Source organism: Leuciscus leuciscus, assembly GCF_965113295.1.
Source record: "Leuciscus leuciscus genome assembly, chromosome: 8".
Lineage (NCBI taxonomy): Eukaryota > Metazoa > Chordata > Actinopteri > Cypriniformes > Leuciscidae > Leuciscus > Leuciscus leuciscus.
In genome coordinates, this window is record NC_138732.1 from 12450413 (window position 1) to 12465036 (window position 14624).

Sequence of the window (14624 nt, forward strand, 5' to 3'; positions counted from 1 at the left end):
ACCTCAATCACCAATGCTTCAGAAGCTACACTCCTTTTTTTAATTTTTTTATGCTTCATGCACTTTAAGTTTCTTTTACATCTCTTAACTCCTTAGTTTGAGTCATGCAGTTAGTATTGCAATTGGTGTGGTGGAAGTGTTTGTGTGTAGAAGCTCTTTGTTTCAGATTACCCGTTTGTCCCCCTGCCTTCTCGACTGCACCTGAATGCAAGGCTGTCTGTGAGAGCAGTAACCCCGGTGAATGTCTTCACTTGAGTGAATGGCGAGCCGAATCCCCCTTCTGTGCGCTTGAGAGCTTTGTCCAAACCTCGGAAGCCCTTCGTCGAAGTCCTTCTGTGTGTCTGCGCGTCTTTCCTGTTTTTTTCCCCCCTCCAATTCTTCATTTTCTTAGGTCAATTTCACTTAGGGAGCAAAATTGTCTTGTCGCCTGGGAGAACCCTAACCGCCTGATGAAACACTGGGACATCCAGTCGCTCTGATCAACCTCATATTCGTCATTTTTTGCTGCTAATTGCGCATCCCTCTGCTGCTATCTGCTGAGTTAAGTACACGTAGTTGATCTTAATCCTGTGTATGGGCAGAACAAGCACTCATCTTTTTAAAATATGCATGCACTTAACACTTGCACTAAAATTTCAATCAAATCCAATGTCAGTGTTTGGAGTTTGGTAGCTTTTGGGGGAGGGGTGGGGCAACACTTTCTCTCTTTTCAGGTATGCTGTTGTGATTCTTCTCAAATTGAGACTGAGCCGTAACATGGGAGTGGATGGATGTGCTTGCGTCAAAGCAATTGAGTAACCAGTTTTTGCATTGGTTTATACATTTATTTAAATTGTTTTGGGAAAGGGAGGGAGGGGGGTGTGGGACTGTAAACTTTTTGCTCTTTTTCATTGCAGCTGTAGACTTGCTAATTCTTTACTCTGAAGAATTGGGTGTAAAGCGTCGCTGGCTGGAGATAAGTTTATACGTGCACTTTTGCCTTGAAAGATATAAAAATAGTTCGGAGAGTCTTGGGTTGGGGGGAACGGAAAACCGAGTATCTGTCTAGTTACAGGAATGGTGATTTACAAAGGCACCGATTTGTTCTGGCCATGTTGGTGGGATTTCGAGACCTGGACCATTGTTTGGTGGTAAATGACATTTGTATTACATTGGTTATGACACTGGGTTGGGTGGGGTGGGGGGCTCTAACTCTTCTCTTTGTGTTTCAGCTTTTAAATAGGAACGAGTCACACGTGAATTCAAGTGCAGCCTTGTTCAAGACCTCACTGGTCAGATTTGATCTTCCAAGTAGAAGCATATTAAAATTTAGATTTTGTATTGAGGACAAAATGACTACAGTAATATCAATGGCATTTTGGATGTTTTGAAGAGTTTATCTGGGGATTTGGGATGTTTTGAAGAGTTTATCTGGGGATTTGGGAGGGAAACCTGCAGTCTTTTGTGTAGTTTCAGGCTAAAGAAGAAGATCCGTTCAAGACCAGAGTATTGTAGAGCAGCAGGTTTGAGGTTTTTCTTTTCCTGAGGAACAATCTTAGGATTGTTCCTTCAGGTTTTGCTTTTTTAACCTCATAAGAAAAAAAGCAAAAGACTCCGGTGGAGGCACTCCTGATTCTCAGGACGGGGTTCAATTCCCTGCGGCGTCTTTGCTTTCTAACCTCTGCTCAAACGATACTTTTTGGTGTATATAATGTGTAGTTTTAGTTCATTTAAGTCTGGTTTTATTGTGTTGATTTTGCTACTAAAATCTAAATATTTTAAGTGTCAAATTGTTGTAAGTCTTGTTTGTTTGTGAAATAATAAAGAATATTGCTAATGGCCTAATGTTTTGTCACCTTCAATTTTGGTCATCCAAGTTCATGATCAGTACTCAAATCAATTCTTCCTAATGTTTAATTTTATACTGTAGGTAACTAAGTGTTGCAATATGGTATTTCTGAAATGCTGTATTAAAACAATGACCAACAACTACTAGAATAGCTCTGAATCAACACTACCAATGCTATAATTTTCTGTCATAATCATTTAACAAACAAGTATTCATGACTTCAATGAGCTCATTGATTCTGCCTTGAATTATTACATTGTTTTAATACATTTTTAGATAACTGATTTGTACATGTACATTTCTGAAATGCATATCTTAGACACTTGTAACAGATCACTCTAAATTGTAATGTGGACTCATTTTCAAAGCAGCTTTACAGAAAATGCATGTGTATTGTGAAAAGCGCTATACAAATAAATGTGAATTGAATACTATGTAAATGTATTTACTATACAGAAATACATGTATTTATAAAATATAAATAAATGTATTTTTATAAATATTAATTAATATTAGTTATTATAATATAAATATATATTTTATAGTACAGTTTTTATAATATAAACTAATATTTTAGTAAGGCAAGTTTATTTATATAGCACATTTCATACACAATGGCAATTCAAAGTGCTTTACATAGAAGAAATTAAAATAATAAAAAGAAATAAGAATAATTAAAACAGTTTAGAAAAATAAAATACAGTACTTTTAAAAATAAAAAAAAGAATGTTTTTATAGATCTTTCCTTCAAAGGATTCCCTTAAGACTTAAATCTTTCAACCTTCTTTTAACCTTCAATCTTCTTACGACTTCCATCTATCAACTTTCCTTTAACTTTCTTTTCTCCCTCATTTACTCACACGTTCTTTTCACTTTCTTTAGCACTGCGTTCACATTCTTTCTCAGACGAAAACTTTAATATCGTCATTTAAATACTGTTCTACTTTCAAACTTTTTAGTAGTATTTACTAAATACTGTGTAAAGACTCTTTACAGCCTAAGGATGCAACTGAAAGGGTTTTTCTACCTTTCACAACAACATTATTTTACAGTGTCCTTGTTACACATGTTACATTAGTGTAGTAATAACTATAAATTATGCATAATTACATGCAACTAATCCTAAACTAACCCCTGTTTAGCTTAACCCTATAGTAAGTACATTATTACTCGGTACTTGATTGCATAATTACTGGTACACTGTAACATGTACACCTGAAAATAAAGTGTAACCTAGTTCGCCACAATTAATTTATCATTTTGACCTGATTATTACAAACGGTCCACTGCATTGAGATATATCACATTGCTGAAGTCTCAAAACTGTACATCTGTGTCTGGGTTCAATAAATATTCTAACAAATACATAGTGTGACTTTTGTATTTCTTTATGATGCCACATTTTCTTAACCTCCACTATCTGCCAGCGAAATTTGTTCTGTTTTGTAAAAGTTTTAATGTAAAAGGTAATGCGTAACAGTATTAAGTCAAACATTGTACAAAATTATATTAAAAATACAGATTTCGATTTCAGGGAATACATTTAAACTTGATTGTATAGTTCTTGTCTGAATGTTCCAGTGTGGTTTTATTGTGTTCAGTCTTACCCAATAGCTATCGCAAAAATATGATGTATGAATTTTATTATTATATTTATTATATTATTCGAAAGAAAAATATTCTAATTTAATAGAAAACAACAAAAAACAAGTGCTAGAGAAAACACTTTGTTGGAATTAGACTCTTGGCTCAAATAACATTATACATTTTAATGGAATTCATGCCAACATTAGTATTTATAATTACTAGAACAAGATAATAAGGATGCACGTACAAAATAAACGTGCTGAATTCAGGACCGCATACTAGTATACTGCTCTTACTAGTAGGCTAGCATGCGGTTCTGAACTCAGCAGAGCACCATAGCATAGCACACAGTGAGCTCAGGAGGATTCAGGGTCATGTGACATTTGTTTGGCGGATTCTCTCGGTTGTCGGAACAGTTGCGCCCTCTATTGGTTCGCTGTCCGTCCTACAGCAACACCGTGTGCTGGACTGACGGGGAAGGATGTGGTCCTTTTTCGCACGGGATCCTATCAAAGACTTCAACTATGACATTTTACCAGAAAGCCAAGAAAAGTCAGGCATATGGACCCTTAGTCGGGGAAAGCGCAAGGTAAAGTGACTTGACACATTAATATAAAGCATATAGTGTCGCAGCGGGCCGCTTAATCCTCGGTCTAAAGTTTAGCTACATCCCGCTCAGCATTGCGCATGAGCGAATAAAACAGCAAAGGCGAAGTAGCTGCTCAAAAACACATTTGACTTCTTCGTAAGCTTGTATGTTTTCATGTTCATGGCTCAGTATCATTTGGTGCATATGGATTAGATAATAAGACTATTAAATACAGAAAAATGGGTTTATTGAGTCATCCTTTCAACAGAGTACGTAACATTGCTGTGGCCACGTCAACAGAAAACTGCTGCCACATTAAAAAGCTGAAATATTATTGTGGTACCAAGCACAATGGTGTGCATTAATTTATTTATGTGATACTTTTTATGTGTATCGATAATTACACTGCCATCACTCGTATAATGATGTATGATAGCAAAAAAAGCTGCAGTGTTAGTGTTTACTGTACACGTGTCCTGACATGCCATATTAATAACTTTAATCATCCTTTACCAGAATTACTGGCATATTATATCAATACATGTGTTAGATTTTTCATTTACTAAGATTGCTTATGCATAAATAGGCCTAACTATTGATCATATTCTGTTAAACATTATAATGACAGTTCAATCATCAGGATGGCATACAATATTGTTGATTAAAGGCTGTATTAGCGGCTTGGTTTATTTAAAAACTAGTCAATCAGGACATTCTGGTTGTGCAAATTTTCCTAAATTGCACTGTTCTTCCTTGCAGTATACAGGTGAGTTGTAACTTAACCTAACTTGTACCCCCTTTTTAATTCCAGACCACTGGTGAGCTGGTGTCAGTCTTTGTGTATGAGGTATCACAGGGAACGGAGGAGCAGACACAGCTTGCCAAAGCGGCTTTCAAACGCACAAAAACTCTCAGACATCCCAACATCTTGTCCTACGTAGATGGGTTGGAGGTAAGGACCTTGTATGGATGAAATGAAGTTTATCAGTGTGATTGTGAATCATAGGAAGGTTGTTCTCTTCAAACAATGCCTCATCTTTTCTTGTGCTCTCATTTCATCTTGATTATTCAGGTTGAGGTGAGCTTTTTGTGAATGTAGTCCCTTATCACTAATAGACTCTCATTATAAGAAATAATCCCGGATAAAATATTTAGAATAATTTTAGACACTTAATGTTAGTGGGAGATTTTACACAATCCTTTTACATTTTAGATTGATCCTAATTGTAATTATTGAAAAGGCATTTTTATTACAACTCTTTATTAAAACTGTTTTTTTTCCTGTTGGACGTCAGACCGAGAAAAGCTTGTACATCGTCACAGAGCCAGTGACCCCTCTGGCTGCACACCTGAAGGTCCAGGCGGAGAAAACTGGTGCCAGTGATTTAGAGGTGTCATGGGGCCTTCATCAAATTGTGGTTAGTTTTGAAGTAAATGCATTGACTAAAAATCTTTCATTTATTAGTTCAATTGTACAGTTTGCTGTCACTCCTTTCCCATCAGAAAGCGCTGAGCTTCTTGGTGAACGACTGCCATCTCAACCATAATAACTTGGGCATGTGGGCCGTCTTTGTGGACCGTGCTGGTGAATGGAAGCTTGGAGGGTTGGATCATGTGAGCTCTGACCAGGGAGATACTGTCACCTTACCGCCACCTAAAGTGATCAACCCTGACATGGAGAGATATGATCCCCCAGAGAGCCCCGGCAGTGGCGGAGAAAAATGGTAACTTGTACAAGGAGAAAACTCTTGTTTTCTAGTTCTTTATTCATTTTCAGCCCCACTATTCCCTGTAGGCTTTTTACATTTTCTGAATGCAGAACATTTTCTGACTTGACTTCAAAGACTTTAGATACATAAGATAGTGCACTCATTACTATGAATGGGAGAAAGTGCAGCACGCTATTTGAGACACGTGCTTATGTCTGCACATGCATTGGTTGGTCCAGCCTGAATTTTTTTTTTTTTTTTTATGATTTGAGCTTTTAGAAACAAAATTTATGAGGCAGTAGTTGTCAGATTTCAATGCGAGTCCTTTTCATTGTACTTGAAAACAGGCTCCATTTTGCGCAAGTTGGCAGAGTACAAATGGAAATGTTTAATTGATGTGTATATAAAATTTACATTCTGGTATTTGTTTTATGAGCTGTCACATTTATCATATTCACATTGTTGCACATGGGGATTCAAAAGAGAACACATTTTCCCCTTTGTAATGAGTTTAATTTAGATTGAATTGTTGCAGTTAATTTATTTTGGCGACCAATTGAGTGTTAATAATTCAGTTTTTGAAATGGATCTGCTAGTCAAAAACAAAAGTAAAATTCACTCAGTATTTCTTGATGTATTCTACCACTACTTCAATTACAATTGAGTACAATTAATTGTATTCAGTTGTGTTTTAGGTACTGAAACAGTCCAGTACTTTATAGTTGAACTAATGTTTTATGCTTGAATAATGAAGATTTCTGTGCCACCCTAGCCTCTGGTACTGGACCTAAAATGTTCAGGGAAAAAAATGCATTTGTAATCAGCCATAGCTCATTGTTGTGCATTTCTTTATGATCTCAGGACAGGGGATGTGTGGCGTCTCGGTTGTCTCATTTGGGAAGTATTTAATGGAACTTTACCACGTGCCTCCTCGTTACGATCTCTGGGCAAGGTACCAGATCAATTTTGATCAGTGTTAACTGCAATATAGCTTAGTTCAGTAGTTTGTATTATGACAAACAGATTAAAAGGTATGTATCCTCAGAGTCTTTTTAAACCACCTTGTTTACCTCTCACAGATTCCAAAGCAGTTAGTGCCGCATTACTGTGAGTTAGTGGGAGCAAACCCAAAGATTCGTCCCAACCCTGCTCGGTTCCTACTGAACTGTAGATCTTCTGGAGGCTTTATGAACAACAGCTTTGTGGAGAGCTGTCTGTTTCTGGAAGAGATACAGGTATTTAAATCTGTTATGTATTCAGCTTACTCTCTGTGATCCTGTATTGTGTTGCATTGCACTGTCGTTCAAAAGTTTTGGGTAGGTAATATTTTTTATGTTTTTGAAAGAAGTCTCTTGTGATCACCAAAGCTGAAAATACATTAGTATTGTGAAATGTTATCACAGTTAAAAAGTAAATTTGATTAAAATCTAATGGCAAACTTCAACTTCCTTCAGAAATCATTCTAATATGCTCATTTGGTGCTCAAGAAACATTTATTATTATTATTATAATTATGATCAATGTTGAAATTGCCTGTACTGCTTCATATATTTGTGGAAACTGATACATTTTTAGGATTCTTTAATGGAATAGAAAGTTCAAAAGAACAGCATTTATTTGAAATCGAAATCTTTTGCAACATTATAAATGTTTACTGACACTTTTGATCAATTTAATGCATTCTTGCTGAATAAACGATTTAAGCTTTTTAAGAAAATCTTACTGACCCCAGACTTTGTTTGGTGATCTTTTAGTCTTTGTAAAAGGAATAATTCAGATATTCTCTTATTGCGTGTTACAAGTGTAAAGGTTGCAAATGATGTATTGAATGATCAGACTACTTTGCTGTTTTTGTGTGTATTGCTTTGCATTGTTTTATGTATTTTCATTAATACTTTTAATATTATAATATATTTAAAATTGTAAATTTACATCAGATAAATACCTAAATGCTTGTTTGTTTGTTTGTGTGTGTGTGTGTGTGTGTGTGTGTGTGTGTGTGTTCATGTAGATTAAAGAACCTGCAGAGAAGCAGCAGTTTTTCCAGGACCTGAGTGAGAATCTCGATTCTTTCCCTGAAGATTTCTGTAAACATAAAGTGCTGCCTCAACTCCTTACAGCCTTTGAGTTTGGCAATGCTGGCGCTGTCGTTCTTACACCACTATTTAAGGTGATAAACATTTTTGGTATTTCATTGACTCTTACCCATGTTGTACATTATGTAACGAGAAGGTTGGAATCCCTACGGGCGATAAGCAGCAAGTTCTTTTAATACCGTTAAAGCGATATTTTGTTTGTGGTAGGTAGGAAAGTATTTGTCAGCTGAGGAGTACCAGCAGAAAATCATCCCAGTCATAGTGAAGATGTTCTCTTCTACTGACCGTGCCATGAGGATACGATTGCTACAGCAGGTATACACGACTTCAATGCTTTTTGTAGATTTTGTAAGAGTTTCTGCATTACAGTTTAGTCATCCCAAAGTCTAATCCCAACTCTCTGACTCTTTCATACACACTTTCACTATTCTGAATGAATTCATTCTTTTTTGTGTGTCTCTTGTCACTCCTTTTATCAGATGGAGCAGTTTATTCAGTACTTGAATGAAGCAGCAGTTAACTCGCAGATTTTTCCACATGTGGTTCATGGTTTCACTGACACAAACCCTGCCATTCGAGAGCAGACTGTAAAGGTATTTGTATGCTCTGTCTTCTCTCCAGTGTTTTGACACTCAGTCAGTGTAATTGATAGTTGCATACATTTACATTAATGCATTTAAATGATTTATCCAAAGCAACTTACTTTTCATTTAAGCTCATGCTTTCCCTGGGAATTGAACCCATGTCCTTTGCATTACTAGTGCCATGCTTATTAGTCTTTAATATGTTTTTTAATTACTTTACTTTTTAATTTCTCTCGTTCCCGTAGTCCATGCTTCTGTTGGCCCCTAAACTGAACGAGGCCAATTTAAATCAAGAGTTGATGCGTCACTTTGCACGACTGCAGGCCCGGGACGATCAGGGCCCCATCCGCTGCAACACCACTGTTTGCCTGGGCAAAATTGCCCCCTACCTCAATGCTGGGGTAACTTCAACTAACAACCCATAATCTTCTATTTGTTCAGGCATATTTTTTTCTCTAAATGACAATCTTGTGTTGTTTTTCCTTTGTGTTTTTTTTTTCCCTCAGATGCGCCAGCGTGTATTAATATCTGCATTCTCACGGGCAACTAAAGATCCGTTTCCTGCCTCACGTGCAGCAGGCGTGCTAGGATTCGCTGCCACACATCAGTACTATAGTGTGGCTGAAAGCTCCAATCGTGTCCTGCCCACACTGTGCACACTGACTGTGGATCCAGACAAAAACGTCAGAGATCAGGTAAAGAAAAATGCACAGCAGGAGTTGAGGTACACAATGACACAGTATCTATTTATATGTTCTGTGGTTTAGTCTATAAAATTCCCACAAACTTGATCCACACAGAAATATACAACAAATGTTTAATTTCCATAAAGTAAGGGAAAATTACAAATTGCATCCCTCATATTTTTAAATAAAATGTGTATATATACTGTAACTACACACAAATATTTTCATAATTTTTAAAAATTACAATTTCTAAAGTGTTTTTTGTCCTGTAGGCATTCAAAGCCATAAAAAGTTTCCTCAGTAAGCTGGAGACGGTTTCTGAAGACCCTTCTAAACTAACTGAAATAGGTATAGCATGTGTTGTCCCTTATCTTAAAGGGATTGTTCACTAAAATGCAAATTTTCAGTTATCTCAAATGATGTAATGTTAATGTAATTAAATGGTTCAATTGCAGAGAAGGATGTGTCTGCGTCAGCGCAGACAGGAGCCTCAGCTGCTACATGGGCAGGATGGGCGGTAACAGGTGTCTCATCTCTAACCTCCAAACTCATCCGAAATGCTCCGGCTGGTTCGGAAGCACCGCCTGCTGAAAACAGCACCCCATCTCTACCTACTGCTGGACCAGTAACCACAAATAATGAAAACAAAGGTGTGCAACAAGAAAAAAAAGCTTTGTCTCATTTCGAAGACTGTGGCCTCTGAAGGTCGCATTTTTTGGCTGCATAGGTCATCAAGGATGTCTCAATTCAGAAAAGCGTGACCTGCGGAGGGCGCAGCCTTCAAAATGAGACGCAGCTAGTGTGATAAAGAAAGTGGAATGAAGATTATCAAGGAAGTAAATATTGAATTAGAAGAAAGTGAGTTCTATAACCAGTTGCCACAAAACGTTTGAACAAATTTACATTTACAAAAAATAATGCATTCTGAGATTTTAAAATAAGGTTTGCACATATTTATGTATGCAAAAAGTGCTATGATTTGGATTTTTACAAAAAAAATCTCTTTATGCTGATATATTGAAGTGTGATTTGCAAAATTCATTAATCACTTTTTAAAAAAAGAGATTTCAATTTCAGATTTAAAAATGGTTAATTGCAGATATTTTATAACCTAGTTTTCAGCCTAGCAAACAGCTTTTTCGTGCAATGTTAATTTTTTACAAATCAGCCAAATTCATTTAAAAAAGTTTTAAAAATAAACATTGAAATGAGAGGTGCCGAGTTATCATCTCATCAACTCCTTTTAGGCCCAGAAATGAGAGCACAGACTTCCAATGCATGTAGGATCAAATCAGAGACATCGAATGAGGAAACAGTGGAGCCAGTTGGAGAACGGTGGGATGATGAAGATTGGGGAAGCCTTGAGGTGACTGATGGTTATTCAAATTCTGCAAAGTCTAGTGTTTTTTTCAGTACTTGACCTTTTATACTATGAAAAGTTAGCATACACATGAATACTGAGAAATTTGAATAATTCCTTATCTGTGTGCCTACAGGATCCAGAGAAAGTACAAACAGATCCAGACGATTTGCATTCTGATTGGTCGGCAATGTCCTCAACACAGAAGAAAAGCAATGTAGGTGATTTCACATGCATATCTAGTATTTACTGACATTGAAAAACGTGTGTTTATTAGGGGTGTAACGGTTCACAAAATTCACGGTTCGGTTCGATATGTCACAGTGGTGTCACAGTTCGGTACGTTTTCGATTCAGCAAAAAGAAAGAAATGCCAGAGAAATTTCCTTGATTTTAAAATGTTTTTATTTATTAAATCTAACATCATAAAGTATGATTTTTTTTTACTTTGAACAATGATGGAGCTATACTTGACCCATCTTCTGGGGTGTCTTCTTAGCAGCATATAAAACAAAAACAGCTCCTTATAAAAAAAATGAAATGTAATATTGCAGTAGTAGTTATAAACAAAGAAAAGATTTTTAATTTTTTTTATATGGAACTCAGTGTGCTTGTGCTAAAATTTTAAGGTTTTTTTCCAGCATTTTCATTCATAATGTCGAAATAATAATTCAAAAGCAAAACGATTAAAAAATTTATATTTGGGAGTAGAAATAGCGGTCACATATTGGTTACAATGGTAATTTAATGTCTTTTTTATTTGTAAATAAGTGTGAGTTTTCCTACATTTTTTTTACTTTTTAGTTTTATAAATGGGGGTAATCTATCTTTGAAGGATAAATAAATAAGGTTTTGGTCATCACATTAAAAATAACATTTAAATTTGATAATATTTGAGTTTTGAAGTGCTGGAAAAAGATGTGACATACTTGAACGCATTTTACTATTCATGCCAAACTTCCATGGTTACAGTTAGTGTAACTACATCAAATCCATGGTGAATGTTGCTGATTTGTGGACTTAAAGCATATAACTAGTTCATTCATGGCACAATGTTTCTCCTGGTTTCCGTGTCAGCGCTGTTTGATCTTATAGAGGTCTACGGTTAATAATGGAGAAATTTGAATGCTTCTCACTAGATCTCGCAACGATGTCATTACTTCTGTGGCGAATTCAAATGCTTTATTTACTGGATCTCTTAGCGCTGTGTAGTAACAGTGTCCCTTGATCAAGATCGGCTCGCGTTGCACTGACATTGGTCCAAACTGATAAATGGTCCGTGAAGCGCAGTTTCGTTCCGCTTTCATTACGTTTGCCATTTGATGTTGGGCAATGTTGTGGTGGTCGCACCAGCGCGACGGCTAACAAAACTTTGGTCGCACCGTTCGGTTTGTTACGAATACGTGTATTGTTACACCCCTGATGTTTATATATATGCGTTTGTGCATTGCAATATAATGCTGACAATTAACATTAAAAAAATACAATTTATTCAAATTTTATAATAATGTATTTTGTTATTATCTGTTATACACTTGTTATCTTTCCATAGGTGGGCCGGAAGTCCACTGAGGCAGTGAAGAAGCAGAGTTCTGATTGGAGCTCAGGCTGGGATGCTGACGACAGCTGGTCTAACGAGAAAGATGCAGATGGTCAGGGTCAAAGTTCACCTGCTGATGAGGGCTGGGGAAACGACTGGGATGATGAAGGGGGTCTAGCTGAGAGTTTCAGCCCAACACCTAAAAAAAAATCCTCAACTGGGGCTCCAAAGAGTGCCAGCTTAAGCTCTGCGCAAGAAGGGGTACGATTGGCCAGCGATTATAACTGGGATGCAGCAGAAGGAAAATCAGCAACATCCGATCTGTTCTCCAGTGTGTCACAACGAAGTACTATGGTAAGGCTCTGGTGGAGGAGATATAGGTCATATTTTCATTAATTGTGAATTTGCTAAAGGTGGTGGAACTCCAGATTATAGTTCCAGCCCAGTTTTATCCCTGCAGGTCACTGAAATAAGATGTGTTTTTGGTCCACAGAAGTCTGATGGCTGGGACGCAGACAGTGCAGGAGACTGGGGAACAGAAGAAAACTGGGAGTCACTGGATGGAGATCAGGGTCAGAGTAATTTTGTTTCGCCAGGTTACACATTGAAGCGCATTAAAAAAATTCAGATTCATTCTTGTTGTCAGTTAGAGAAAATTGAAAGTAAAGCCCAAATAACCACACTTTCTCTTGCTCCCTCAGGTTTAAGTAAAGCAGAGTTGGCAAAGAAGAAACGAGAAGAAAGGCGGAAGGAGCTGGAGGCCAAACGGGCAGAGCGCAAGGCAGCAAAGGGTCCTCTCAAACTGGGCGCACGCAAACTGGACTGAGCACTCGAGGTACAGCAGAACATTGACTATTTGAAGATGAAAGGACTGCGAGATTTTAAAGAAACATTCCGTGATGTCAGAGAGGAGGAGGAGCCTCACAGCTGTCTGTATGTTGGGCAACTTTGAAGAACTGAAATTCTCTCTGGGGAACAGCTGACACCATAAACTATGATATTCCTTTACTCTCCTCACAGTACTATGATTTTTATATTACACGATATCATAGTTTACTGAGTGTGCATGAACTCACTGCTTTGAGAAGTATTGGGAGTCGAGGGAAATTTGAACAATATAATCCTAGATATCTTTGTATGTATATACACTGATTACACATTAAATATGGACTGCTTTGCCCTGAATGTGGACTTGGAGGACTTTTGAAAATGGATGATGCAGAGAAACTTAAAGATGCTGTTAACTTAATCATGATCCTAGGTGGAACAATGTCAGTACTAGCGCATGTATAAACACAGATGAATATTTTCAAAACATAGAAAGAATTCACTGGAAGAATACACTGCAACTCATGATAGGCATTTCGTTTTTTTCTTTATTTGCCATACGACGGGGTGAGGTGGATGTTCCTGTTATTTTTGGTTTGTGCCTTTTTCATTCCTAGTAGGCGGCACTTTTTATGTTGTAAAAATAAACTAATCAGCAGTGATTTTGTTTTTAGTAAATGAGACAGTCTGTGAGATCTGGTGCAATATTTTCAGAAGGGGTAATTCATGTACTGTATAAACACACATGTAAAATTCAGCTTCATATTTATGATGATAAAGAGGAACAGTCTGTCTTTGGAGATGTGCTGTACACAATCTTGTTACTTAGTTGCAATGTTTCACAGAATTTAGTCCAGCAAATAATAACAAAGGTCTAACTGAACTGATGTTGCCTTTCAAAATACATTATGGAAGATGACAGCACCTCCTTGATTATTTTTGTTTGTTTGTAAGTGGTGGGATGGCACCCTGAAAGTGCAGATTTAATATAGAACAATCTTAAGATTTTGCAGTTACTAAATGGTGGGGGGAAAGTGTTAGATTACATATTTGGTTCAATTCATATTTTCTAGTCATGTCAAATCTGGAAATAAAGGAATTTTAATAATAGTTCCCAGAGTTAGAAAAAAAATGTTGTCCTTAGCTTCAACCGATATTTAATTGGCTAAATTTTGTATAAATCTTTTCTATCTTTAAAATTATTCCTAAAAATCCTTATGCAGGAATGAACAACTGGGATTTATTTTTATTTATTTATTATCATAACCCTGTGATTAAAATTTGGGGGTAAAAAAAAAAAAAGATTATAGAAATATATGGTATGAAAATAAAATAAAACGAGGGACTTGATACCAGATTATTTTTTTATATGATTTTAGTCATTAATGGATTAGTTCACCCAAAAGTTTTTCTTTCAAGATGTTCCAAACCTTCTTTCTTTCTTCTGAACACAAAATAAGATATTTTGAAGTATGTCAATGGGGTCCATCAACTGGTAACCCATTATTCTTCAAAACATAATCTTTTATGTTTAGCAGAAGAAAGAAATTCATACAGGTTGAAACATCTTGAGGGCGAGTAAATGATGACAGAATTTTCGTGAACTATCCCTTTCATTTGTTCCACTGGACTGAGATATTCAACAAATAATGATGTCACTGATGTTGGTTGTTCAATTGCCTCCCACTGCTGAGTTGTTGCAAGAATTTGGTATTTGCCAGGAAATGGTAACAAAGGTCTCACTGAGCGGATGAAATTCAGGCCAGCAACACAGAAACCTCCAGTGTAAATTGTGATTTGCACCATGAAAGTACAGAA

At 36.6% G+C, this 14624-nt stretch overlaps 1 protein-coding gene across 1 annotated transcript; it reads left to right on the top strand.

The window, feature by feature from the left end:
• The first annotated feature begins 3851 nt into the window (after nt 1-3851).
• scyl1 (SCY1-like, kinase-like 1) lies at nt 3852-13916 on the top strand. The gene is made up of 18 exons (XM_082176789.1): nt 3852-4004; nt 4816-4956; nt 5300-5422; nt 5508-5728; nt 6575-6665; nt 6793-6948; nt 7725-7883; nt 8017-8124; nt 8289-8402; nt 8639-8794; nt 8900-9088; nt 9352-9427; nt 9535-9729; nt 10327-10445; nt 10576-10656; nt 11991-12332; nt 12472-12550; nt 12680-13916. The coding sequence occupies exons 1-18, from the start codon at nt 3897-3899 to the stop codon at nt 12802-12804; spliced, it is 2583 nt and encodes an 860-aa protein (XP_082032915.1). The 5' UTR covers nt 3852-3896; the 3' UTR covers nt 12805-13916.
• Nucleotides 13917-14624: the final 708 nt, after the last annotated feature.

Bases quoted from the DNA above. Each gene is read 5' to 3' on its own strand.
- scyl1 (XM_082176789.1), top strand. From the start codon at position 3,897: ATGTGGTCCTTTTTCGCACGGGATCCTATCAAAGACTTCAACTATGAC. The intron at 8,795-8,899 runs GTAACTTCAACT...TTTTTCCCTCAG, and splicing joins CCCCCTACCTCAATGCTGGG to ATGCGCCAGCGTGTATTAAT. The intron at 12,551-12,679 runs GTCAGAGTAATT...TTGCTCCCTCAG, and splicing joins GTCACTGGATGGAGATCAGG to GTTTAAGTAAAGCAGAGTTG.